Here is a 27,072-nt window from a genome sequence, read left to right on the forward strand (position 1 = left end):
ATCATCACACACACACAAAATGTGTGTGTGTATATTTGGAAATATATAATCTATCATGCACCCTGCTCTGCCCAACCCAGACACACAACTGTAACGCACCGACTGCTTGGGCAAAAGCAGAGTCTTTCCGGGTCTTTCCATAAGTGTATTTTATTACGGAAAAACATGATATAATCCACTTTTTGTTATTCTTTATTTGCTTGTCCAAAGTATAATGCAGTTGATTCCAGCTGCTTCAGCCAGTAACAGCAGAATCACACACTTCAGCCCAACAGTGCCTGTGACGGGTACTGCCAAACACCACCCAGACAAAAACACCACACTGATGAGGTCACACATACCATATGCTGAGCTTTAATGCTTCACATCCCCATCTATAGTCCTTCAAGTAAACTACAATGCTTAAACAAATTAAGGCATGATCAGCTTTGCTGCTGCTGAACTTACTATGTGTATCGTAATGAACAGACACATAGCTGTCACAGAATAGTACAAGTAACTTATTACAGAAAACCATTTCAGTTCTACGTATTTGATTTAGGTCACATTTGTAATTGTGTAGGCTTACTGTAGTTTTGCTTAAAATATTTTAATAACAAACATATTTGAAAGCGTGTTCAGTTTCAATCTATAGCAAAAGCCACTATAAAACCTACCACACTTGTCAATTTTTACTTAATCACAATATACACATGATATACTGTGAATGCAAAGCAGAAAAATATTAAGGACCTGACTTACACTTCACATTTCAAGACTATGTTTCCTACAGATACTAGTTTGACATAGGAAATGCATGTTATAAATTTTATGTCTATCCCTTCCTGCAAAGGAACATAATTTTCACTTCATTGCTAAGCAAAGTACCACAGCAAATGTTCCTATCTGCTTTCTCCTCAAGATCCCCTTGTCACCTCCATAAAAAGAACTACATGACTAAATGGTCTGACCATCCCAGATTAATGAATGAGTCATTCTCAGTCACACACAAGTTTCACGTAGACAATAATACCGTTTGTATCCTCTATGAAGCAACAGAGATAAAAGCCACCGGAAACAAGTTGTAGGTTGGTGTTTAACGCACCACACATAGAGAATCCAAGGAATTTTTATGGAGAAGGGCAGGATTCAAAGCAGTACACACATAAGGGAAAAGAAAAATCACATAACACATTTAGCTGTAAAGAACAAATTCACTGACAAGTGTCATCCTTGCTATAGAAAACCTTGTGAAGATATGAAAAAAATGGAAAAACACTAGTATAGCACAGCTGCATACCCCACTTTTAATAACGATACTCATCTAGCTCTTACAAAGGTTGTTGAACCTCTTAACAATTGAAACATGTTTATTTATGCAAAGAGCAGACATGGCATGGGAATCCGTGGTTCATGATTCCCCAGTGAGTCCTGCCAAAGTCTCTTTACTCTTGTTCTGGAAGAACCACTTTTGGTAACAACAGTAATTTAGTGCTTTGCCTAATCAAACTTTGTTTTTCCTGCCAAGACTAAAAGGATGCCAAGTGTGCTGTTTTCTTTGCCTTGAGCAGTTGTCACCTTTAAACCGGACAGCACCACCTTATTCATGAAGCCCTTTGGCCCAATAGTTATGTTAAGCAGCACTGTGGTTTTTGATCAGAACTGATCTGAGCAGAATTCATACCAAACGCTCATCTGCTGCCCATTACTAGTATTACGAGTATACTCAACGATGGGAAAAATTACTCAGTAGTTAAGAATTGTATCTGAAGTGAAATGGACTCTTCCCACACAGATTCAAACTTTTGTTTGTTTTGGCAGAAAGGTACTGGAATTTTAGGCACTAACAGCAAAATGCAATAAAAAAGTGTTTAGATCACCATGGTCTCCAAGGGCTTCATATTGAAAATGTACAGCCATGAGAGCTTAAACCAAAAACTAAACACATTTAGAAAAACTCAAAGTTAACTCATCTCTGCAAAGAATGGTTCCTCAGTTCTGTCTTCTGCCTAAAACCAGGTTAACAGTATTCCAGACCAAACAAGGGAGCAAAAAGGCCATTTTTCTTCTTCTTCTTAGAAAAGATTTTCACAGGAAGTTTACCAAAGATTCATCAAGGACCTGTTTTCATGCCAAAGAAAAGGAAGGCCTTCCAGAAAAAGGGTACAAGTAAAAACCACCTTACGTTAAGTGACTGAAGGCTAGGAATGTGATTTCCAGCATTAACAAAAAAGTAACAAGCAAAACAAATGAAAAGAGATGATCTTCCCACTTCAGGTATCTTTCAGGAGAAAACAGTCTCATAATGATCAAGTTAATACTTCTGTCTAACACACTGCTGGTACATAATTAAGTTAGCATATTTTAAAAAATAGTTTCTGTTCTCTTAAAGACATTATCATTCACTAAAGTTCTTATCTGTACAATTAACTCGTAAAACTTGACAATGAAATATTGCTAGCCCTGCAAAGAGATATGCCTAGGAAAGTAATTTCTAAAACTTCTTATAATCATTCAAACAAAGAAGTCTTTATTTGATGAAAGCTCAGTGTTATTTTATGTATTTACATTCAAGACCTGAGCAATATCCAGTTAAGATGCAAACTCTGGATGCCTTAGTACTTAAAAGGAATCTCTGTCAGCAGCCTTCTTGTTATGTTAAAACAGACAATTTCAGTATCTCTTGTCACCAAACTACTTATGATTGATACAGATCAGTAGAGCCTCCATCTCAGGCTTTAGTAGGTAGCTGTTTGCTCCAAGAGAGGGGGAAACAACTTGACCTCTCACACAGAGTTGCCCTCTATGTGTCAAAAATGGAGGCCAAGAGTGAGGGAGACCAAGCTTGTATCTGGAACTATTTTTCACAAGCTATTGCTTTGTACCAGTTTTTGCTCAACACCTCTTTTAAAACTGAAGTCGCTAATGCTGTTAATTACAGTATTATCTACCAAGGTATTATAAAGCCTGCTGTTCATATGACACGTTTTCAAAAATGACACCTTAAATTTGTATGCACCTTCCTAAATTAAGGTGCTTCTGTGTCCAATATTGTATCATTAAATACTCCCTGAAGTGAAGGACCTAAAACGCATATAGCATTGCTATGTTACTGCCAGCCAGGCCTGGCAATAAGATTGCTTTTACAAAAGGCAGTCCTCATCATATATTCAATTTGTTTTGCTCAGCTCATCTTGTAAGAAATGATCCATTGCCAAAAGGAGATTGATTACTGTTACTGGAATGAACATTATCAGAGACATGATCTTGATAGATCTCAGGCAAAGGACAGACGCTAGCACAAGTATTTGCTTTGTAAAATGAATCTGGAAGATTGCGGCTGGACTCTGAGGGTAAATTTACACTTCACAACTCAGCTGATTGAAGAGGTCGCTGCTGCCAAAGGAGGATATCCCACTCTGCATTGCGTCATCCTGAACCCCTCCCTAGAGGAAGCCACAGCACTCGCTGCACCCTGGGCTAATCCAGCTCAGCACACTAACATCACAGACTTTCTCTCCCATTTTTGAAAATAAAGGTTGTGCTGGTTTAGAAGGCTGAAGGCACTAGCATGGGGCCTAATAGTGGGAATTGCCCTTTGCAGCAGAGCCAAGCTGTTTGAGCAGCTCGAGTCATAACATGTAACCTCACCCTGACAAGAAGCGTTGAACTCATTTGGCTTCCCCACCACAGACACGCAAAAGCACCAGCCCTTCCACGAATCGAACCTCACTCTCCTTTCCCCAGGATTCTCTCTCAGTCACTTCTCTTTTTCTAGCTCTATATTTGGTATTGGGAAAAAAAAAAAAAAAAAAAAGGCCTCGGTGAAGGAGGAGGGAAGAAGGGGTGTCAGGACAAAATTACATAGCATTTATTCAGGGCCATCTGTTATTTCAAGTCTCAAAGTACTATTTCTGTATCACCGCAGTGTACCATCCCAGCCGTAAGAAAAAATTTATGGCTATTCTAATTGCAATCAGTTCAGCACAAGCTGAAGTATGAAATGCTTTCCTATTTGTCATAGAAGAGATTTTTAGACGGGGGTGGGGGGGGGAATAATTGATTCTCTTGTTCTTTAAATACACACACAATATATCAATGTGTTTCTAATTAGTGAAGAAGGCATTAAAATCAAGGATACTGGAAATTTTAGCAGGCTTAGAAACACAGCAAGAGAAAGCAGTTTTTCTTTTTTAAAAAAATAAGATTTTCTACTATTTATTCTCAAAAAATGCAGTAAGTTGGGTAACACTGTAGTAGCGCAAAGACGTAGAAATGAAAGCCCGGCTTCAGAAGCATGGATACCATCTTTTATCTACTCTACAATTAACGGTACTGATTAACCTTTAAAGGGGTCAGGTATTTTACTTAAAGGTGGTTCAATAATACTAGTTGCACAGTACTCCTTGACAGGATCAGATTCACTAGGATCAGATACAGCATCCGATATAACCTTTCACAAAATGAGCAACAATCTCTTCCAATAAGCAATAGGAAATTGTTCCTGTAACACAGAACTTAACTGTAAAATGCAATTAAAAATAAACACATGGATTTGAACTATAATAATTAACACATGGATTTTAAGCTAAATGGACAGTACTTATATACTAACCAAATTTCTTACCTGATAGGGCTGAAAGGCACTATCTTCAGTTATAAAATCCAGCTGTTTGTCCACAAGGAATTCTACTGCAGTAATTGAATTGTATACACTTTTTCCAACCAAGGGCTTGAATGTCTATTGGGAAAAAAGAAAAAGAAAAGAAAATTAACCAATTAAAAAAAGCTCAGCACATCAAACCCTTAGGACTGTATAAACACTGACGTAATTCTTCCATCAAAACAAGTTAAAACAGAATAACAATTACTAATTATGTAAGAAAGGAGGATTTTGTGTTTTGTCGTTTTTCCTTTGTGCCATTGGTGGAAAACCAGCTCGAAAAGGGAACCACACCATACATTCTTCCTTTCCCTCACTGAGCTTGAGCAAGAGCATTTACCACAGAAGCTCAAAGTACAGGAGCACGATTATATCTTAAACATACAGCTTAGCACGCAGATCCTCTCTTTCTGCCTGCAGGACTAGCTAGCGCAGTGGTAATTACACTAAGGACGCTGAAGTGGAAACAGACTGCAGACGTGAAAACGCTCCCCGCCTTCCTGTTCTGAAATCGTTCACCTTGCCTCGAGTCAACCATCTCATTTCCCTGCCCGTCTCTGCATCTGTTCTGCCTCTGCTGCCGGCCGCCCCCGCAGCCGCTCCTCCCTGCAGCAACCGGCTGCTCCGGCGCAACGGCTTCGGGGACGACAGCGCCCGGTCCCGGGGCTTTTGCAGCGGGGCCGGGAGGTTTCCTGCTTCCCCAGCACGCGGGATGCCTGCAAAAGCCAGGCACCGAGAAAGGGGAGCAGGGAATAACGGGCTCCTCGGTGACCCCATATGGTCTATGCCCGAGGCACCCTGCCTCGTCCAGGCGCAGCGGGATGCAGCAGGCGAGTGGGGAGGGAGCCATGACTTCAGTGTGTCTCTCCCGAGAGGGGACGAGCAGGCAGTCCCCTTCCCTGCTGGCTGGGCTTCCTGGAACAGAAGCGCAAGGAGAGCGTGGCCGAGCGGGGATGTACCGAGAGGGGATGAGTCAGGTGAAAAGGAAATCCCAGCGGATGGAGGGGAGAGAAAACGCCGCTCTGAAGGCAGACGGGAACAGCAAGGGGAAGGCACGGGTGAACAAAAGAAACGGCCAGCAGAACGAACATGCAGGATATAAGGGGGAAAAACATGGAGGGACAGAAAAAAAAAAATACAGGAAAGTTAGTCTACAGGACAAAAAAAATAGTAATGAGGAAAAACAGGAAAAGAAAAAAGCCCTTTGAGACTGATTCTAAATTTAAAATGCAGGAGGAAAAGACAAAGAGGAGAAACAAGGGCAGGTCAAACCACATGAAGCGTTGTGCAAATGCTACACCAACATCTGTTAGGATGCTGCTATCACAACGGGACATCACTAGCTTACGTGCAACACCCCCAGCAACAGACCCCAAGTACTTACAAGGGGAGGGCAGGATCACAGCCGCCTATTTACAGATGGAGAAACTGAGGCATGAAGCAACCCCATAACTTGACAAAAGTCACCTCACAGGGCAGCGGCAGAGTCAGTGACCTGCCCTCAGCCAGTCTGCAGGCAGCTCCTAAGGGATGCACTCAAGGTTTTATCAGACTTCATTACCTACTTTACAAAAGTGTTGCCTTGCGATTAGGCTAAATATAACTCAAGCGTCTCTGGAGCTTCAGCTTTGGCACTTGCTAAACAAATGAGAGAATACTTCATTGGAGATACTTGGAGATACGTAATACTTTCCAATAAATATATCCAACTCTACAAATGCTCAGATTTAATGTACTGCATTCTTGTTTCCATTTTATTTAAGGTTTCACTTCAGCTGTTACCCTTTCTCATGCAAGCAAGGAAAAAAACCCCTTATCAGCCAGTAGCCATCTCAACAACAGGGTAACTAGATGAAAGGGCTGGAGGGGCAGGAGACTATGATAATATGCTAACTACAGAGTCTGAATAGTAAATAATTATTTAACCTCTAATAGTTAAGAAAGGGCCTTTGCTCTTGCATCACTCTTCTATAATGGATCTGGTATTGCTAATGGTTCGAGTTAAGAGAGGGTGGAGTTCACATCACGAAATTGCAAAGTGTTGAGTGTATAAACTCACAAGCAGACAAACTTTTCCTTAAAAAAAGTCAATGTTGTGGTCTTTCGCTTCTTAATTCGCCCCCACGCCTTTGCATACACTGCTCTACTTTTTCCACGCTGGCTCCTTTCTAACTTTCTGTGCTATTATTCAGGTCAAGAAACTCGTTTCCGACTACAAACAGGACATACCACATCATTAGCCGAAACGAAACCATGTGGAATGCAGCTTGCAGTTATCATTCAGGATTCAGACAACACTACAGATTAAGGTACGTGTGAGCCCCCGGTTTATCTTACTGCTGGTATTAAAAGAACTAGTCCAAATATAGATCTGTGAGCATGATTATTTTGAGAAGAGAAATTAAATGCCTTCTCATTTGCTTTCATAGATCTAAGCCTCTAGACAGACCAACGCCCCCAAAATACGCATGTGGAGGATGCAAGCTATCCCACAAACAGAGAGGAAAAATATGTAAATATATAAAGCAAAACTACGCCATGTCACACACCTCCTCATACACGGATGGCTGCTCAGCCGCACACAACTTGAGATTTTTCAGACACTATTAGAAAACATTCCCATTATCAAAGAACAACAAAACCCCACCCTTTAAAAAAAAGCAGGCCTTCTCCAGAAAGCAAAGTCCAGACTCCATCAGCTCCAGGAGACAGGCAGGCCACCAAGGAGATATCCAAACCGGGATGGGCTAGGGATTTGAAAAATCTTAAGATGGAAGACATGACCAAACTTCACACCATGCATTGCACATGCACAAAGAAAAACAGACTAAGAGCACAGCAGGCAAGAGTCAGCTACTAGAGGCAAGCACGTGAGACATGTAACAACATGAAAATAGATGAAGAAGGTCCAACAAGCTCCTTGCAGACTTTCAGAGGAAGACGCTCCCTCCTTCTGTTCCCAAAGCGGAGGACAACCCTAGGGAGAATCAGGCACAGTGGCTGGAACCAGGGAAAAACTGAACCTCTTCAAACAAAAGTCTCCCCTTCGAACTTGCATAAAATTTCCTTTTACCATCTACATTAACCCAACTCTCTAAAGACCACAATTAAGCAAAGGACTCAAGCACTCAATTTTAAGTGACATCTGACTTCAGCGCTCTTCTAAGCAGCTGCTTGAAAAAAAACCCCACTTTTTTCCCACCAAGTTTCCCTGCCTGGCCAAAGGGAGCTCTATCAACACATACACACACTTTGGTTGCTTTGCTACCAAGTTCCCTGATACTGAATAAAACATATTTCTTACTCTGCCCCCGCCCTCCCATCTCCCCATGATTTTACCCCAGCTCACGCAAGAAATAACCTGCCTACGGGAGGCATCTGGCACAGCTCTGAGACTGAGAAGAAAAGTTGGTTTAGGAGGTTAACAGTTGGACTCAATGATCTTAAAGGTCTTTTCCAGCCTAAATAATTCTATGATTCCTGAAACCCAAACAAATTTTTAGAAAATATTAAGCACCACCGCTTCACAGCAAACAATCTGAAAACTATTCGATGGCATTCACCAAATACTTGCGAATACAGCGGATTACTCACAGATTGCTTTTTCTAACGCCCAGTAACACAACTCATCTATTTATTTATCGTTTCAAAACCCCCATGGCAACCACAGGCCCCGCTTTCCCGAGGAAGCAGCACTGAGCAAGCACATAGTGCATTTTTATCTCTGCCTAATGCAATTAAGCAGCTGTAGACGTGGTAAGCCGCCCCCAGCATGTCAGCAGGCAGTTCCCTGGCACTGGCCAGGGCTCCAGGAGCCGCCGCACCTCGGCTGTGAGCTGCTGACTCCCGGCTGCTGCAGCCTCGGCGCTGCCAGGCTGTGACACCCAGAAGGCTCACTGCAGCAAACGCTCGGGTTACAGCTGAGCTCGCAGCTGCTGCCCGGCTCATCCCGCACGTACCACTACCTCATTTCCCCCACTGGGGCTTACAGCCTGCTTAGCTAGGCACCCCACGCCTGAAGCCCGCTCCTCACACCACAAAAGCACATTTTCCTATACACACGTAGTACCTTTGCTTTTTTTTTTTTTAATCCCTCTAGAGGAATTTACACCGTAAAGAGAACAGACTTTTAAAAAGCTAAGAATTTATTCAAGAAAGCTATTCTTAAACTAAGACCTGTAACATTTTATAGGCTTTCCTCTTTAAACCAGAAAAATTGAAAAGATCATGTAAACTTAATTTATACGTGCTATTCAGCAAACTTTTCCACATATTGTTCTTTAGCCTCCCTGTTTAGTCTGCAATAGCGCAAACACTGGCACCTTTTCATTATGACACTTAATCATTCAAAATAGCTGTAGCTCTCTTCCAACGCCTGTTTGTTGCCATGGTTTGTACTCAAAGGCAGAACTACCGAGCGGAAGATAATAAAGCAGATTTGACATAAAAATCGAGCATCGAGTTTTCTCATTTGCAGACCACTTTGCCTGCGTTCCGTAGAGAAGAGCCCGTTTCCAGCCAAGGCGTTATTCCGGGCGGAACTCTCCCAGCCCTTCCCCGGAGGGGGTGTCGGAGCCCGCAAGCAGAAGGAAGTAACCGGCGGGACGCGGGTGCGAAGCGCCCCCGCAGAAAGAAGGCACCACCCGCCGGGCCCCCTCCCCACCGGAGGCGGCGGGGGTGCCGCATGGCAGCGCGCACCGCGCTGCAACGATTATCGCAGCTGTTTGGTAACGGCGGGCTCCTTACCGCTAACGCCTGGACAACGAGCCCTTGAAGTTCAGCAGCCGGCGCCAACGGCAGAAATTTGGCCTCGCCAAAAGCAACAAAAAACCCCCGATTTCTTAAACTACGTTTTTCCCATTTTTCCGAAGGGCGCAGGCCGCCCCTGCGCGGCTTCCCCGGGGCAGGGAGGTGTCCGGTACTCACGGTGTCTCGGGCCCGCCTCGGCGGCGCACGGCCTGCATTCACCCGCCGCCGGGCCGCGCACAAAGCCGCCGCCGGCCGCGTGCCGCGCCCGGCTCCGCGCTCGCCCGCGGAAGCCCACCCGTCACGTGCGCTGCTCCGCACACCGCGGGGACGGGGGGGAGGGGGGGGCCACGACACCCCCGCGGGCCGGGGGCGCGCCCCGCTCCGCCCCCGCGGCCTTGGAGGGCAAACAAAGACGCGCGGGCGCCCCTCGGAAAGTTAAAATGTCCGCGGGGGGGGGGGGGGGGGGGGAGGGGGGTGTCCCGCGGAAGCGTCCCCCCTCCCCCCCCGAGCCATGGCGGCAGATTCTCTCCCCCCCCAGCCGATCCCCCCCCCACCCATGGGTACGCACCTCGCTCGGCGCCCCGCGGCCCGACCCGGCCCGCGGGACCTCCACGCCCGCCTCCGCCTTTGAACTCACAAGGAAAATGGTTCTCGCCGCGCCGCTTCCGGGTCGGGCCGGGCCGGGCGGCCGCGCCGGGGGCGGGACGGTGGGGCTGGGGGAGGAGGCGACGGAGGAGGGGGTAAGAGGGAGGAGGAGGAGGAGGGCTCGCCGCCCGCCCTTTGTGGGGCCGGCGCGGGCTAGCGCGCAGCTGGGCCCGCCGCGGAGGCCCCGGCGCGTCCCCGCTGCTGGGTCATGGCGCGCTGCCGCCGCCGCTTACATAAGGGCGGGCGCGCGGTGCGCGGGGCCGGCCATGGCGGCGCTCTGCCGGGGCGGGGAGGAGCCGAGCTGGGACGCGCCGAGCCGAGCCGAGCTGCCGGGAGCCGAACCGCGCCGAGCCGCCGGCAGCCGAGCGAAGGGAGCACGCCGGAGGGAAGGGGCGGCGCTCGGCAGGCGCGGCCCGCGGGGGCGGAGAGGCGGCCACGTCCCGCGGGGGCGGAGCCGTGGGCCACGTGTGGCGGCGGCCCGGGAGCGGGGCCGGGGCACCCGGGGGCCGAAAGCCTCCCGCTTCCCAGCGGGGCCGCCCCGCCCACGCCAGACCTCGGCACCCTGCAAAACCTGCAGCCTCGTTTATGGCCTAACGTCCTTCCTCCCCCCCCAAGAAGCCCCCACGCTGCCGGGTCTGTCCTTTGAAAGCCTTTCCTTACCCCTCCCCGCGGGTGGGCTTTTACAGTCAGCAAACGATGGCTACAACTCTGTCCACATTCGCGCACGCACACACACACAGCCGGGGGGTTTGTTTGTGTGTGTGTGTGTGTGTGTGTGTGTGTGTGTAAAAAAAAGGAAGGGCGGGTCAGGTATGAGCTCAGTGCCTGATTTCGGTCCAGAAGCAGCCAGATCAGGGGGCGGTGAGGGCAGCGACCCGCACGGCAGGGGACGAGCCGGGAGCCCTGGGCTGCTCCGCTCCCTTCTGCGCCGCCAGGTACAGTGAAAAGCCTGGCAGGGGCTGGTCATCCGAAAGCCTTTCACTAAGAACACACTTCGCCGTGATCAGCAAGTATTTATAGCCCATAAACTGATGCCAAACGTTCTGAAGCACAATTTTCTAATTTTCAGCATACAACCCATTTTCTCCTGCTGACAAAAAAATCCCCCACAAAATGTGTTTTCCTACTGTTGTACAGAAGTTAATGGCACTAACCAACTAGTTGTTTACAGTTTACATAAAAACATCAATTCACCTGAATAGTCCAGGGGGAAAAAAGTGCATGGTGCACTATCTAATGAGAAAATGGTTTCCAAACAGAAATTTAGCAATAATGCCTGTAATGCATTCCTCGGGTTTAGCTCACATACACAAGCATGGAAAGAAAAAAAAAAAACCATCACAAGGGAGGCTGGGATAGAGGCATTTATTTCCTCCAAACCCTTTAAACATAAACAGCTGCACATTTTTTATTTCATGGAAAAAATATAAAGCATGTAGTTTGCCAAGAAAGTATGAGAATAATGGGAAATCAATGCATGACTACCTCTCTGTTCTCATCTTGAATTATTCCAAATGATGTAAGCTTAAAGGTGTACTGGAATGCTATAAAATACTGAGCTCTGAAATAATAAAATACTTAAGTACAGTTAAAAATTAAATTTGAACTGGAAGGCTCTCTACCCACCACGGACTTTTCTCCAGCAACTGGATTTCTTCCACAACAGTTCGTGACACTGCGCACAGGGCAGGAACCAGGCTACCTGTATGTGGTTTTTGGACGCTACTCAGCCTACAGTCAAACCACGTAACTGCAAAACTGGGTTCTGCTTTGAAGGGAGACTAACAGAGGCTGTTTATTGTATTGATTTTCCCTTTTAAGTGGTCTTCCAGCCTGTCAAGCCCGAGGCTGCTGAGCAGCCTTATATGGCAGCGAGGCTGCGGGGAGGCAGCGGTGCTCTTAGCAGCCTCCATCTATTCCTGACCACCCAGGCCAGACAGTTGCTCCTCTCGTCTCCGGCACCCCCGTGCACAGCCCTACTGACCCCCCACCCCGCAGCCCCTCACCAAGTCTGCTCGCCCTCAGGGCTAGCCAGAGAAAGGCCACCTTCTGCGGCCAGCAGAGCATGGGGATCGCTAACCTCCCCTGCTTGCCCAAAACACACCCCTTGCCCCAGCCAGGCTGCGGTGGGGCTCCACTTCCTCATCTCCAGAGAAAAAAAATTAAACATCTTACTGACACCATTTTGACCTCATTTCTTTCTAATTCTTTCTTCTCCACCCCACCTCCCCCAGGGTTGGGAGGAATAACGCCTCAGCCGCTTTTGTTGGTACCGAGACAGGTCATGCAGTAGCAGAGACTAAAATGCATCCTTATTCCATGTTTGGGGCCACAGTTTGCACTGCCTTTACCTCTTTGGTGCACAAGTGTGCCTGTTCTCTGCCACCAAAGAGCAACAGGGGAGCCTGTCAAGTGAGTGAGGGAGTCTTTCACAGGCTCGGTTGGTTCAGAGGCCTCACCACCTCTAAAAAATAAAACTCAACTTATCAGTGATAGCTGACACAAGGAAATATCCTGAACTCAGACTTTGCCAAGTAGTCACGAAATAAAGTATTTTTTCCAAACTTAATTCTATACTTGTATGATGTTCAATTTAACTTCTAAAACGCATTTTAGATTACCTCCAAGAAATACTGAATATCCCGAAGACAAACTCTTACTTTTACCAAATTCATACCTCTCTCATATGGTTTCAGGGGTTTGTTTTACCATTTCTCTCAAGTAAGAGTCCAAACACTAATAGTTATTTCAGGAAGGGCAAGCAAATGAATTATGCCTATTACAGAGCACAACATACTTCATGCTACTATTAAACTAATGGTGCTGTGATAGCTGAGTGGTATGTAGTGCAACTGTCAAAGCAGGCAATCCTTAATAATATCCAAGACAGACACTGTTAAAATACAAATCACAAGACTGTCTGGAGGACAGGCAAGTTTGCCCGTTTGGACAAAGCTTTATTAATAGACCGCGACTTAGTAACAAAGAATATTAATACCCAGTGCAGCACCACCTATTCATTACCACAGAGGGATTTTGCTAAAAATTCTCAAGTGGCACCAGCTACGTGTGGAATACTAACCCAGCAACTGTATTTCCAAGGGTTTCACTTAAAGACGATCTCAGTGAAAACCCACTAGGTGGGAAAACACTTTCGAGAGCATAAAAAATAATGAAGTTGCTACTGGTGCAATGCTAATGTTAAGTACGCTAGGGCAACATAAAACAACGTTTACATCATTACAGCTTACTAAATTTACCGCAATATATACGTGTATATTCTTAACAAAACACAGATTTGCCACGTAAAAGCACTAATGCCGATTTTTAAATAACAATTTAAAAAATGAGTGTCTTAAGAGTCCCGAAGCCTATGGAAAATATTGTATCCAAGCTTGGTTATGACATCTGCAAAATACTACAATTTAGAGCAGCTTATTTAATCGTCACATTATTTTAGTGCTGCTTCCAACTACTGTTTGCTTCGCCTCACAATTGGGCCTGAACTCTGTCAAACAAGCCATACTATAAGCTTGCAGAACAGAGCTGCCTTTGTTCTTTGGCACTGCCAGTCCCTTATGGAATCAGGCAGCACACTGAACTGCACTCGGCAAACAATCCCTGACCTTCAATTACTGTCTTGGCTCGCTGCCACAGGACACATGTATTACTGGTAACACAGCGTGCCCTATTTTGCAGGTAATCGCTACAACTACAGATAATCACGAAAATCGACGGAAAAACACAAACATTCCCTTCCTAAAATCGCAGTCGTAACTTCAACTACGGCAAAGCGCTTCTCCGGTGTGCCGCAGCAGCACACCTCAGGCTCAGGCTCAGGCCATGCATGCGAGGATGGCAACGCTGCAGGTTTTGTATTTTTAGAGACAGCACAAAAAATTCCAGGTGGCGTATGGCTTCGCCTTCCTCTGCTGGAGTTTTCGGTTTGGTTTTTGTTTGCTTTGAGGCGGAAGACACGCCGGATTGTGCCGGCACGGTTTTGCAAGAGCTGCTCCTTTTTTCTTTTGTTTTTCCCCTTTGAAACACTGGCGGGTTTTTCACTCGAGCGCCCCGCCACAGAGACGTTTGCTGGGCGGCTGGTGCCCAAGCAGGGCTGGCGGGGCGGGCGGAGGCCGGCGGGCAGCGCCGCCCCCCGCAGCCCCTTTGTTGGCGGGCCGGGGCCGGGGCCGGGGCCGGGGCGGGGGCCGGCACCAGCTGCAGCCCTTGTGCCTGCGGGCTGGCCGCCGGCCAGCGCCCGGGCCGTGAGTCACTGCCCTTCCGGGAGGCTACTGACACCGCGCTGCCAGAAACACAGCAAGGACACTGGGAAAGTAAAGCCCGGGCAGAGCGGGGGGTTCTGCTGTAACCCTCCTGCCGTTTCTTGACGGCAGCAAACCCCTTCAACTGCAAACCACGCTCCTTCCCCGCACCTCCCCCGGGAAACCCATGTCTGGGATGCTGCCGGCAAGGAAAGAGTACATGTAGATACTGCAAATGAGTAAATATTTAAACTTTAAAACAAATGAAAGTTATTTACATCGGTCTTCATCATTTAAATTAGCGTTTTTCTACCTACCTTCTTTTCTGTGTATGCTGCCCTACATTTGCTTAGCAAGCAGAACTGTTTCATAGCAATACGCCTGCAGAAATAGTACAGTAAGGGCAGAGCTACGGTCAGTCTCACCTTAGTGGAGAAATTAACTTTCTGATTACGTATTTGTGCAAACCAACTGAGTTCAAACGGAGTACTTCAGTGCAGAAGCTAAAGTCCAAAGGAGGAATTAATGCGTGTGAAACAATCAGTACTGCTAGGGCTGCAACATGTAGAATAGAGTAACTGGCATTTACGTGCCAGTTCATTTGGCAAATTCTTCATTTAAACTCTCCTTTTTGGTTATGGAGGTGGACAAATCGCACTTGGAGACATCCAGACATGCAAAAACTGCACCAGGCTTTCTTTAGTAATTTTTCAAAATTGAGAAGCTGAGGACAACAGTGTACATGGAGGAACATGAGCAACAATACAATTAATACACTCGCATATCAGCGCTGATTTTCCAGTATACTTCAAATTAATCCAATTTAAAATATGGTTTCTATCTTTGCAATATTTTCAATCAACTTTTAAAATCACTTTTGTCCTTCCCTGGGCAAGCACCATGGGGTTTAATGCTGCATGCATCAACATGACTGTGCAATTTTCCCCATTACTTCATTCCCATTTACTTCATCATACCAGTACTGTAATCACAGCTCTGGGAATAAGCTCTGTTGTAAACCTGCACTATTTTTGTGGCTGAATTGGTGTCCCTGCTGCAACAGGAGACCAATAATCTTGGTAAAAGAAAAACCAGAAGCGTGGCATTAAAAAAAAAAAAAATCATCATTGTAGGCAATAGTATTGCATGAGTTTTCTTATTTGCTGGAGTTTGCTGCCAGTGTTTAAATGCAAACTTTAGAAACTGCAAATTTTGAATGTTGATAAATAATTTCAGACTAAGTTGCTTTAATTTCTCCTGTTACAAAACCCCAATCCTTTGTACAAATTCAACTCATTCTTTCAGGTCTAAGCTACCCAAATAGTATTTTTCACAATTGCTGCCCCTAGTTTCTTTTCTTCCTAGCCCATTCTACACCTTCCCCTAATTCAGTTTCTATTAGCAGCCTGTTGCTGACATTTTTCTCTCTACCTAACCTCTGCAGTATGCCATTTACAGATAACAAATCCTCATACTTGGAACCTACAGGACAGCGCTCTAACTCCAGATTTAAATCCAAAGACAAAATATTGAGCAGTCTCTCAGGCATCCCTTTGTGGATGTCTGTCATCTCAAGCCCAGCATTGCTATAATAGACTTGTGTTTTCCTATGCCCTCTCCCTTCGTTAGCTAGGCAAAAATGCTATGACTCTCCCACTCACTCAAATCCAGTAACATCAATGTAATCTTTAAGTGTGACCTCCTCTCCCTCACTTCTGGGTCCAGGTTACATGAAACTCTTGCAGATCTTTCTCATAAAGCTTATAAAACGTGTTTTTCTACCCATTCCCAGAGTTCAGAGCACCAGCCTACACTCATCCTGCATTTTGATTACCGAAGCCACCTTTCTTCTGGCCTTAAAAAATGCATACATGTTCAGATCCATTCAAAATGCTGTCACAAACACCTCCAGCCCACAATGTCCACTCTTTGCACTCCTTCCCCCAGCAGTCCCGTCACATCAAACTGCACTTTCAGAAACAGCATCTCCCGATCCTACTATCGCTCATTTACCAATTTCAGGAACAGCTTACTGGCAACACTTGCAAAGCCAATTCGTTGACATCTTTCCATTTTCTCCTTAAAACTCTGCTTTGCTGTACTGACCTCTGAAACCTTGACAATGGCTTGGCCACTGCTTTATGGAAGCCTCATATTCCCTCATAAGCAATGCCTATTTCCCATCTGCCTGTCTCTGTGTGTCATCTGCCCTTGACTTACTCTCAAATTTTAACTCCATGGAGAAAGGAACACTTTTCACTCTGCGTTTGTTCTACAACTCATTGCACAATGAAATACTGGACTTTCATATGAGTTTCCAAGTGTCATGGTAATATGCCACAACAGTCATTAACCTTGGGACTGGATTCTGTCTTCCACAAAGCAAGCACAACAGCTTCAAGATCATAATGTTCTTACCCACACTCCTTCTGCAATATTCATCAAACCCTTTTTAACTTGGGTGCCATCCATGTTTTTCAGTATTCACGCTTCTTCAGCCTTCTTGCTTCCCTCACAATAATGCCAAACTCCCTCCAACTCATATCTTGGCTTTATTCTCTTCTTCCAACCCTATCGCCAACACTCACAACATTCTTGCATCCTTTTCCCCCTGAACTTACTGGATGTAACATTCATTTACCCAGCCTTCCAGCCTCACCTCCAGAAAAACAACCCGACTGAGAACATCAGCTTCGGGCTTCTTACATCCACTGAATTGCTGCTCTTCTGATTCAGCATCCGGCACTGCCTCCCTCTCATACTTCCCACTAACCAAAGTTCATTACAGAACAGGACTCCACCTTTCACCCTCCTACTATTTCCTGCCCCTCTCATACTACATTCCCAATTGCCTCTCTGAAGCACATCTCACTTCCTGAGAGTCACCCAGATCCAGCTTTCAAAGGCTCCCTTTCTGTTTTTATTCCCCAGAGCTTAAATACCTGCCTCACCTTTTTCCACCTCACCCCCTGCATCCTTCTTAACTTTGATTTCCAGAGCATTATTTTTTTTCCCAATTCTGCTGGTTTTTCAGTTCTTCTGCCCTGCCACTCCCTCTCTCTTTCCTTTGTCTAAGGCATCTTATTCACCAGTTAGTCAGCTTCCTGTCTCTTAAATGGACTGTATTTTATTTTGCATTTTTCTATTTGTTCTTCAAAACAACTCAGGTGCATCCTCACCACGGAAAGCTCAGCTTCCCACTGCAGTTCGGGCTCCCTGATTGCTCAGGCTGCTGACAGGCCCTTCAGTCCAGGGCCACCTCCTGGAAACAAGCCACTGGCTCCATCAGAGGCGAAACGGGGTGTGGTTCTGAGGGAGCCTCACTCCAGGCATCACTTCCTCTGTGCCGGTATTTTCCATTCCCACAGCTCTACAACAGTATCCAAGCGACTCTTGTAATATCAAATGCTCCCCATATGCCTGACGCCACACCCAGGGCATGCAACATATTCTTGACATCATGCTATAAAATGGTGACTTGAGTAGGCTGTAACAACTCAGTTAAGTAGAAAGTCTCTACGGGGAGTGGACTCGGCTCTTGAAACAGAACTGGGATCAGGAGAAAAAGATACATTAAATAGGAGCTCCTGTTTGGAGTTATGTGGAATAACAAAAGCCTCAAAACCATATAAAAGGTGAAGTCTAAAAATCTTGAATAAAATAATCAAGAACAGGGAGCAGTATTTCAGAAGAACACATCCTGTAGAAGCTGAAAGAGGGAAATACCTGCTTCAGATTATCATATGAATGAAGTTATTGTACATAAATTTGGATTCCGTTTCTGAGAAGCAAAAGGCTCCTCAAGGCCATTCCTCCAGTCTTTACATTTACTCCCTTTTACTGACAGCAATGTATTTCACTGTTTGTCAGGCAGAATAAGAGCTGTGGAATAAGCACATTCAATTTGCAATATATTCAGAATGAGGGGGTTTTTAATGAATAGTTAAAAGGCTACAACTTCTATTCCTTCCTCCTTCTCTACTTCCACTGTCTCAAAAAAATCAGGAACCGCATTTGCCAGTTCTGCAGGCTTTCTATCTGGCTATCTCTGGATTCCCTTAATAGGGAAAGGCCATTTAGGACAGGAGAAGATTACTCGTTTTGGATTCAGTGCCTCTGTGCTCTCTTAGTCCCAGCTTGTTGGGAGTAAGGTCGTACTTGGACATTTCTCTGTGTTTTGCGATACATCCTTTTTATATCCTAAACACGTACACTTTAAGCATAAGAGTATCTTATCTTAGAAGTAGTATTTTCGTATTTCCAAACACTAAGACTTAAATATTAAGCAACATTGATGCATTGTGGTTTAACTATCTTTGTAAAAAGCTCCATCTTACTGAGACAACATGCTAGTATATACTCCTCAAAAATATCAGACTGTTCACCTCACCTTCGTGTGTCATGTAAGCAGGGAGAGATACAATCTAGTTTCAGACTATATACAGAAATATCTTTTAACCTTCTTAAGCAGTACTTTTTCCTGCTATGATTGTTTCCTAATAATACTGTGACTTTGTCGGACTTCCTACACTGAGATACCATTGCTAATACACTCGTTTGATTCCTGACTCTACAATATAAAAGGTTTGGGAGAACCTCTCAAAGACAAAAACCTTACAAGCATAAACCACTAAGAAGTTGAGGTTAAAAGTTTACAGTTGATGATAAAAAGTCTGATGGAACAGATGGGGTTTTAGTCAATGTATCCCAGCATCAGGATAATGCTGAAATAATGTTGAAACACCATCAGTCTATCTAGTAAACAAATGAGAAAATAACCTAGATATCATAATGGATATCCCCCCTCCCCCCCCCCCCGTGTTATTTTTAGATTCTCGCATCTGCCCTCCTACACGCCTGTCCAGTAGCAACCTTGATGGACAAACACTTTTTTTTCCTTTCAGGAAAACACAGGACAGATGGTGTTGAAAGTATTTCTCTCTAAGATAACAAGTTTTCTGCTTTTTATAAATTCACTCATCTTCAAACTGTGACAGCTGTGAGTTTAAAGATAAAATCTAAATGATCCAGATCTTGTTCATCTCCTTTCTCTAGGGTCCCTGAAAGGTCACACAAATATGTCTCACTTACAAGTTTCCCACTAAATGTGAAATGCATTCCTTTTCCAAGTTCAAACTTACTGGTATGTTAGAAAGAAGTGATGTACCCCTCTGCTTTTTTTTCAAATTTGTGTCTCAGGCCTGTATTGTCAATTGAGGATCTCCTGGATCCGTCTGTATAGTATATCAGGCAGTATTTACCTCCAAGATCTATTTATAGCACTAATTACATTCCCTCATTCCTCCCATACTAACATGACAATGTTAGTAGCTTACATTATCTACTCCCACTTAGTCTCTCATGTTAGATTGTACTTCCACACCCTGGTTATCCTCATCATCCTCCCCTGTATCCTGTTTGGTTTGAATTTATCTTTCTCCAGCATGGTTGACCAGAATTATGTACGTTAGTTTAAAAGCACTCTCGAGGGCAGCTGTACGGGGACACTAGCATGCTTCTATTGCAGGAAGGTAAGTCTTGCTCATCCCAGAGTCACACCTACGATCATCTCGATGTCACACAGCAGGTACGCAGACCTCCTCTGACTGGCCAGAAGGCTCAGACCTTCTCCATGTCAGTGCTTCTGCTGGATAAGCTCTCGTCTACATTTGCCATCTGCTCCTAAATCCACCACTTTGCGTTTTACGCAGTTACATTTTGTTCCATTTCTATTGCTTCATTTCGCAAGGACATTCAGTTTTAGTTGCATAAAAAACCCTCATCCTCTGTGTTAAGGGCTCCTTGTATTCTCTACCATCTACAGATTTAATCAAATTTAATCAATTAGTCCAAACATTTCAGTGAAAACACTAAGCAAGTCATTCCCAAAATGTGTGAACAACTATTGGTAGCCAGACTTATTTCACCACTACACTGCTCCACCTATTTCAACACCACATAGCTAACATAAGCCAATTCCTATCTAATTTACTGTTCACGCTACTAATCCCCATCTTCCTCTGATTGTTCATTCACTTGACATACTGTGGAATGCATTACAAAAGTTTAGATGAATGATATTAATTGCATTTTCTTGCTTCAGAACAAAGTCGACCAATGTTTTTGTTCAAGCGGGTCCACGATGTAGCTTTTCAAGGTGTTGACGAGAAGAATAGCCCATGATTAAGGGGAAGGGGAGGAAACACACAGTAGATATAACCAGTCTATTTGTAAACACTTGAAAGAAAACAAGACGATGAGTAAAAGCCAGCATGAATTTGAAAATAATACATTATGTCAAAGCAAATTTCCTTTACAAATAGAAAAGCAGACTTAAGAAGCAGATCTCTATCCTGACTTAAATAACATTTTTTACACTGCTTCCTATGATACACGTGGACATAAGCTAAATAGATTAAACCCAAATGAAACTAACATGGATGCATACCAAGAAAAAAGAAGACATAAACAAAAGAAAAGAAAAACCCAAAACATTCAGAAATCATCACTAGCTCACCGTCAAAACACGTATCTAGAATGCAGTTCCCAAAGTCACCTACACTGGGTCTGCTCTTACTCACTATTTTCAGTAGTGACCCAGATGATAGAACAGAGCCTACATTTATTAAATTGACAAACAACCAGGTTGGTGGGACTGCAAATTATATTGGAGGACAAAAAGACAAACTGGACAAGTGGTCTGAGAAAAAAAGATGAGATGCAAAAACAGTGCACGTAGGCAGAAGAAGTCAAAAGCAGAAATGCTGAATGGCAAACAACTGGCTAAGGAGAAATTCCACAGAAAAAGAGAGAAGTTAAGTTCCATTTATGAACTGCTATGAGTTAATGGTATCATGCTGTGAAAATGCAAACACAATACTGGGATATATGAATGTTAGTACAACCTGTGTTCAGCATTCATAAAGCCTCAGTTGGAGTACTATAAAGTGAGCAGAGTTTTGGATATTGTTCTTCAAGACAGGTACGTGCTCAAAAGAGAGCAGTAAAATGAGCACAGTTTTGGAAAATACCATGGATGAATACAGACTGAAGAGACTGGGAGGGGAAAACAGAGCTGGGCGTATCTCCAGCTATGAAAACAGGATGCTGCAAGGAATAATTTCTTAATCTCTACAGCAGACACAACAAGTTTTAATGGCCTTAATTTAGATTGGATGATCTCAAGGTCTTTTTCAGTCTTATGATTCTAGAGTATCTGCAGGGTCATTTACCTCTCCCAAATAAAACAGCATTTAGAAACACATGCCCAAATTAATGCTATATTTAAGTCCGCTTTTATTATGCCATCTGCCTCTCTGCCCAGCTTTCTCTGACCAACATCACCTACTTCATGGCTTCTCTCAACAGCTACAAACCGTTGGTCCTTTGGGGGCCACAATGCAAAAGGAAGAGTCTCAAGACCTCGCTCCCTGGCAGCAATATTCTGGGACTCTCAAGAGCTGTGAGGTAACACCTTCCCCTGCCTGCACTAATCCCAGCCTGTGGATTCCCACGGATGGAGCTGAACGGGAAGATTTACCTGCAGACCTTGGGAAAGGTTCTGGCAGATCATGCCTGACCTGAAGGCCACAGGCTGGCCTTCCTTGTCTAGAAAATTAGTTCTTCTGAAAGACAGGTATTAGGTCACTGAAATTTGCTCTTTGAAGTAGGTATATCGTATTTTACTACATTTTCTTTAATCTCCCAAGGCCTTGATTATTCCCCCCTCCCCCCCCAATGCCTTCCAAAGCTTTACATATTGTGAGGGCAGACTGACAGTCTTTTAATGGCTTGCATAATTCTTCCTTTCCCTCTCTTTATGTTGGCATTGCTTTCTCCAGTCATTGGTACCACCCTAAAGGAAAGATTAGCTAAAACAGTTACAATCAGCACTAATTCTTTCCTAATTCTGAGATGGAAATTTCTCTTGGTCTGAGTATTTTACGATCCTTAAGTTCCTTCTGGTTGTAGTAATTTCCATTCTCTTATTCTCATTATACATCTTGCCTTTTCCTCTGTAGTTACCATCATCCTTACTGAAAATTAAGCCAAAAATATCTAATGTTTTAGTTGTGTATTATTGTTACTCTCTATCCTTCTCACCACACAAAAGCTTCTCCTTTTTATTTGTTTTCACATAATTTGCAAGATCAAATTCAACTTTTAGAAACAAAGAAATCGTAATTAAGTCTTTCTTCCCCCCCCCCCATTGCTCGCAAGATTCCTGCATTAGTCTTACTATGCATCTTCAGGCTGGCTATTCATCCATTTTGGTCTGCAGACCAGGAGAACTCATCCGTAATCGGGATTCAGTTTCCAGACAAATTTTATGTATCTGTGACTTCAAGAAATTGAGTCCTCAGGCTCCTTACACCTGTGATCACCTTTGCTTATTTAAATTTGCCACTAAGATTCAAAACCTAAATTCCAAACCAACTTTCCTATATTTTTTCACGTATTTCAAACTCAATCAACTCATGATTACTAAGGGTGCAATTTTAAGTTCCACTTAATCTGATTAACTGTAAACTGCCACTGAATGGGAAGGTCCTGAACGCCTCACCAGCCCCAAGCATTCACTCTATTTCCTCTGGCAGCCTGATCCAGCAGAGCTCACCCCCCCCACCCTGACTCATTTTCTCTGGAGTCACCTTGCTGATGTAACTCACGCCTTGGCTGTGTGACTGCTAGGATCAGCTAGACAGGGGCAGAAAGAGTGAAGCCAGCTCTTTCAGCAGCTGATTAAGCATAAAGTGAAACTGAATCCTCAATTCAAAGTTATTTTCTAGAATAGCCTCATTGCTTTTCAAAATTAAGTCTGAAGCAACACTGATTTCCTGTTGGTTCAGTGACTAGTTTAAGGAAGAAACTTGCCAGCAATCACATCCAGGAATGATGGCCCTATCATTTCTTCTCTAATCTCTATCTGGGAAAGTAAACCACCTCATAACAAGCAACACTTATCTAACAACACTACAGAGATCCCTATCCCTATTCGAGTCCAACCCTGGGGCTAACAACAGATTCTTTACTCCTTCTGTCATCTTTCTCCAAAGTGATTTTGAGCCAAACTGATTTCGGTCTGTCCTTTTTACACCAAGGTATTTTTTCTAGTCTACCATGTAATCACTACTGCACAACTTATGCTTTTGTTTGGTTATTTCTGAACAGCACAAAGCATTTTAAATACATCCAGTCCAGTTATTAAAAGCATTCTACCATGCTTCTGATACTCAGATGTTTTATATCCCGACCTCTATCAGAAGCTCAGATTTCTCCATTTTGTTGTCCAGGCTCTCAATATGTATACACAACATTTCAGTTGTTTCTTAGTAACCACATCCCATTATCCAGTGAAAACCTTTCCTTAGCTGCAATGCCTGACTATCATTTTCCTTAATCTTGGAGTTCTTTTCCTTCTCAATTAGTACTAGTCTTCTACCCACTGGCACTTCTCCGTATGCTGAAACAGAAAGCAAGGTTTACCCGACAGCTCTCTGCTGAGAGCTAAAGCCTGAATGGAAGTTGCATAGGCTGCACAAAGCTTTTTTCCTTCCACTAAAGTTCCCAGCCATTGCCCTAGCCGCCTTCTCCAAAGGCAGTTTTTGTAGGTACTTGGGGGCAGAGTCTAACTGTAAGAGTGATTTCCTCAGGGCTCTCTCCTCCAGGGACCATAATTCCACTTAAGATCATCAGACCATCTACTCTATGTCTTCTCCAGTATGGTATGCACATCTGTAATCCACCATGGTAGAAAATTTGCTGTCATTTATCCTATCATGAAGGCTAATGATGGAGTCTTTCCTTCCCACTCCCACTCACATCCCTTCAGGATCTTTCTCAGCTTTCTCATTCTGCCTTATCTTCCCATTCAGCAACATCAAAAGTCCCACCAAGAAGTCTGCAATTCCTCAGCCACATGAGCCTTCCCTTAATTCTCGGATCCGGTTTAACTTCCAGCCTCATCTCCAGTTGCATCTTCAGCCTCCCCCCTTTTCTTTTTTTTTTCCCTCTTCACTTTTGAACTGTATTAGTGATTTCATGCATACTATATTTAGTCATCTTTATTAAATCTGCCATTTTTCAGGTTTCCTCCACTGTTCCCTTGATTATTAACTCTCATCTCTTTCAAGTCCTTGCCTTCAAAAAGGACGCACACTAACCTCCCTTGATATACTTACCAGTTACACAGCAACTACTTATCAGCTGCTTGACTTTTGAAACCTTTTCTCTGAAGGAACTTCAACCCTTCATTTAGCTCAGCTGTGGCTAGCAGCAGGAATCAGTCTTGCACTCAAGTTCAAATGCTGTCCATAAATTACATTCAAATCAAGCACTAGTCACTGATCCTCAAGAAACAAGATTTGCTTCCCAACCCCCTGGGAAAGGGTCCTATGCTGGCTTTGTTGACCTCTACTAAAAGCTCAACGCTTTATAACAAACTGGATGTGCCAAAGATGTCTGCTTTGGCTATTCTCATGGAAGTCTATCCAAATTTGGCACAGTTGGAGACCTCAAAAAAAAAAAAAAAATTGGAGTTCACAGATGTTTGAGAAATGCTTGGAAGCAAGGGGCTGTTTCCTTTCCTGGCAATCACTGTTCTTGACTAGTGAGGGCCGTGGCCTCAGAGATCTGAACAGAAAGTGTCCTCCATTGCTGGCACCCAGCACTAAAGGAAAAGGAAGACGTAAACTGAGGAGAAGGCACAGGGGGCAGGAGAAGAACCACCAGAAGGGTGAGAAAGAGTAAACGGGCACAACAGCTGGCAATGGATTAACAAGAATAGAACGCTCTGTGTACTACCACCACACATCCCCCTTCGAAGCTGGAAATGCATCTAGAAACCCCATGCAACATTCCTCTGTTTTCTACCAAGATGACTTACTGCCTTTTTTGTACCTGTGCCACAAAACCAACCAGCCAACTGGTGTGAAAAAAACAGCTTCGCTCTGTAAAATGCTTGAGTACTAAATGATAAACTGAGGAGTTAAGCTTCTCTCTACCTCACTACCTTCTCTCCATCACTGAAAACAGGCCTCCTTCAGGGATCCCCTCCTTCCCCAAATTGACTGGAAGGAGCAGTACTTTAATTTCTAAAAGTACTGCCTGTTCTCAACAGTGTCAAAGCAGAAATCACCCGTGCACTCTCTGCACTCTCCTCATCCGCTGTTCTGTTTGACACCTTCCTCTCTTTCCTGGCCTGCATCACTTCTGAGTACTTTTGCCGTTTGCAAGATACAGCATGCTTATGTGAGGATGAGGAACATTGTCTTTTTTTTTTTTGCCTTTCAACTTAGTATAGCTCCTGTAATTTTTCTTTTAATTCTCCTAATCATGTTCAAATTTTTGTAACAGTATTTCAATTGACTTTTTAAATTAAATTATTCTTTTTTGGCCCAACAAGCCAGGCGTAACTGATACAAAACTATTAATAAATCAGATAACAGCATCAAATCTAGGACTATTCAAAAGTTTGGGGTTTTTTTTACCCCTATTTAAGATATCTCCAGCTGTGTTTATTCAAGATATAAAGCAACCAACAGATGGAAATTTCAAAACGAAGCCTCTCTTTGGTCTTTATATTCTCATATCTGTAAAATGATTTTAAGAACTTTACTCCCTTCCCCACCCCCAAAGTAACAAGAAAAAGCTTTACATTAGGTAGGCATTGAGGGAACAAAAGAGTAACTTTCACTGACAGGTTTTTATTTTTCTCTGAAAGAGAGCTCTTTCAGATCAAGACCCACAAATGGAGCTAGACAACAGGGAAAGCACTACATCTCTAGGACACTTCCCCCCCCCCTCTATTTCCTAGTGCTAGAACATCGTACATTGAATTACTTCAGGAGAATCTATAAAATGAATGACCCATTTCTGGTCAAAAATCCCAGCTGTGAATCACATAGCCATTTGGTCTATAAAAAGCAAAACACAGAAGCTCCCCCTCCCCCTCCCCCCCCCAAGCTGTTCTGGTACAAAAAAGAAGTGGGGATGTTTTCCAATGAATATAAAAGGTAAGAACTTTTTGAGAAAGAAGCATAGCTATTTTTAGAACTACCTTTCCTTATGAAAAAAATCACTCTGGCATACCTGCATAGAAAGGTTTCATTTCTCTCTCCCAGTCATTATTCAGTCTCTGAAACAGTTTCTCTGTAAGTTTCTCTGTAACTGAGTTATACCTGAGTTTCTCTGTAAGTCTGCTAATCCTGAAAAGAAAGGGGATAAAGACAAATATATCCATGGTTTTGAGTTTATTTCAGCAGAAGTAAAGACACTTTGTATTAAGTGGCTATAATAGTGGTTTTAATGATAGAAGAAAATACATATCCAGTTTAGGGAGATGGAACAGAGATATTGTAGCTATGGAATATCTCTCAGATTCAAGTATATTTACAAGAATTGTGCCTTCCCCCTTACTGGCAACTTTTTCTCTGCCTTCAAGCTAAAAGATGACTTAAGTAACATATCAATGGACTTCAGAAATAAATACCTCATCATTGTAATGAAAAAGAAATGGACCACTAGTTGTCACAGCAGAATCTAAATTAGGTTTCCATATTTAGAAGTACCACCTTTCTTTTGAGGATAGTAACGTGCTTCAGTTGAAGGGCAAAAGAACTCATACGAAGTTGATACAGAAGCTCCTGAATGCAAAAATGGGTGGCAAAAGAGAGTAAAGTGAAAGAAATTTATATGTAATGATGATGAGTATCGAATGTAATTATAACATCAAAATTAAAACTAATCTTGTAGAAGATGGGAGGCATATGAAATTGG

At 43.8% G+C, this 27,072-nt stretch overlaps 1 protein-coding gene across 5 annotated transcripts in view; it reads right to left on the minus strand.

Annotated features, from left to right (window-relative positions):
• JMJD1C (jumonji domain containing 1C) overlaps positions 1–27,072 on the minus strand; it is a 168,344-nt gene that overhangs the window by 53,230 nt on the left and 88,042 nt on the right. For 3 of the 5 annotated variants that reach the window (XM_075505300.1, XM_075505299.1, XM_075505303.1), the window contains one exon: positions 4,607–4,720. In XM_075505300.1, coding sequence (XP_075361415.1) covers positions 4,607–4,720 — 114 coding nt within the window. Of the gene's footprint in view, positions 1–4,606; positions 4,721–9,959; positions 10,371–27,072 lie in introns of those variants that run through there. The other 2 variants (XM_075505302.1, XM_075505301.1) reach the window with 2 other exon arrangements.

The sequence above is a fragment of the Mycteria americana genome, chromosome 6 (genome assembly GCF_035582795.1).
Source record: "Mycteria americana isolate JAX WOST 10 ecotype Jacksonville Zoo and Gardens chromosome 6, USCA_MyAme_1.0, whole genome shotgun sequence".
NCBI classification, from domain to species: Eukaryota; Metazoa; Chordata; class Aves; order Ciconiiformes; family Ciconiidae; genus Mycteria; species Mycteria americana.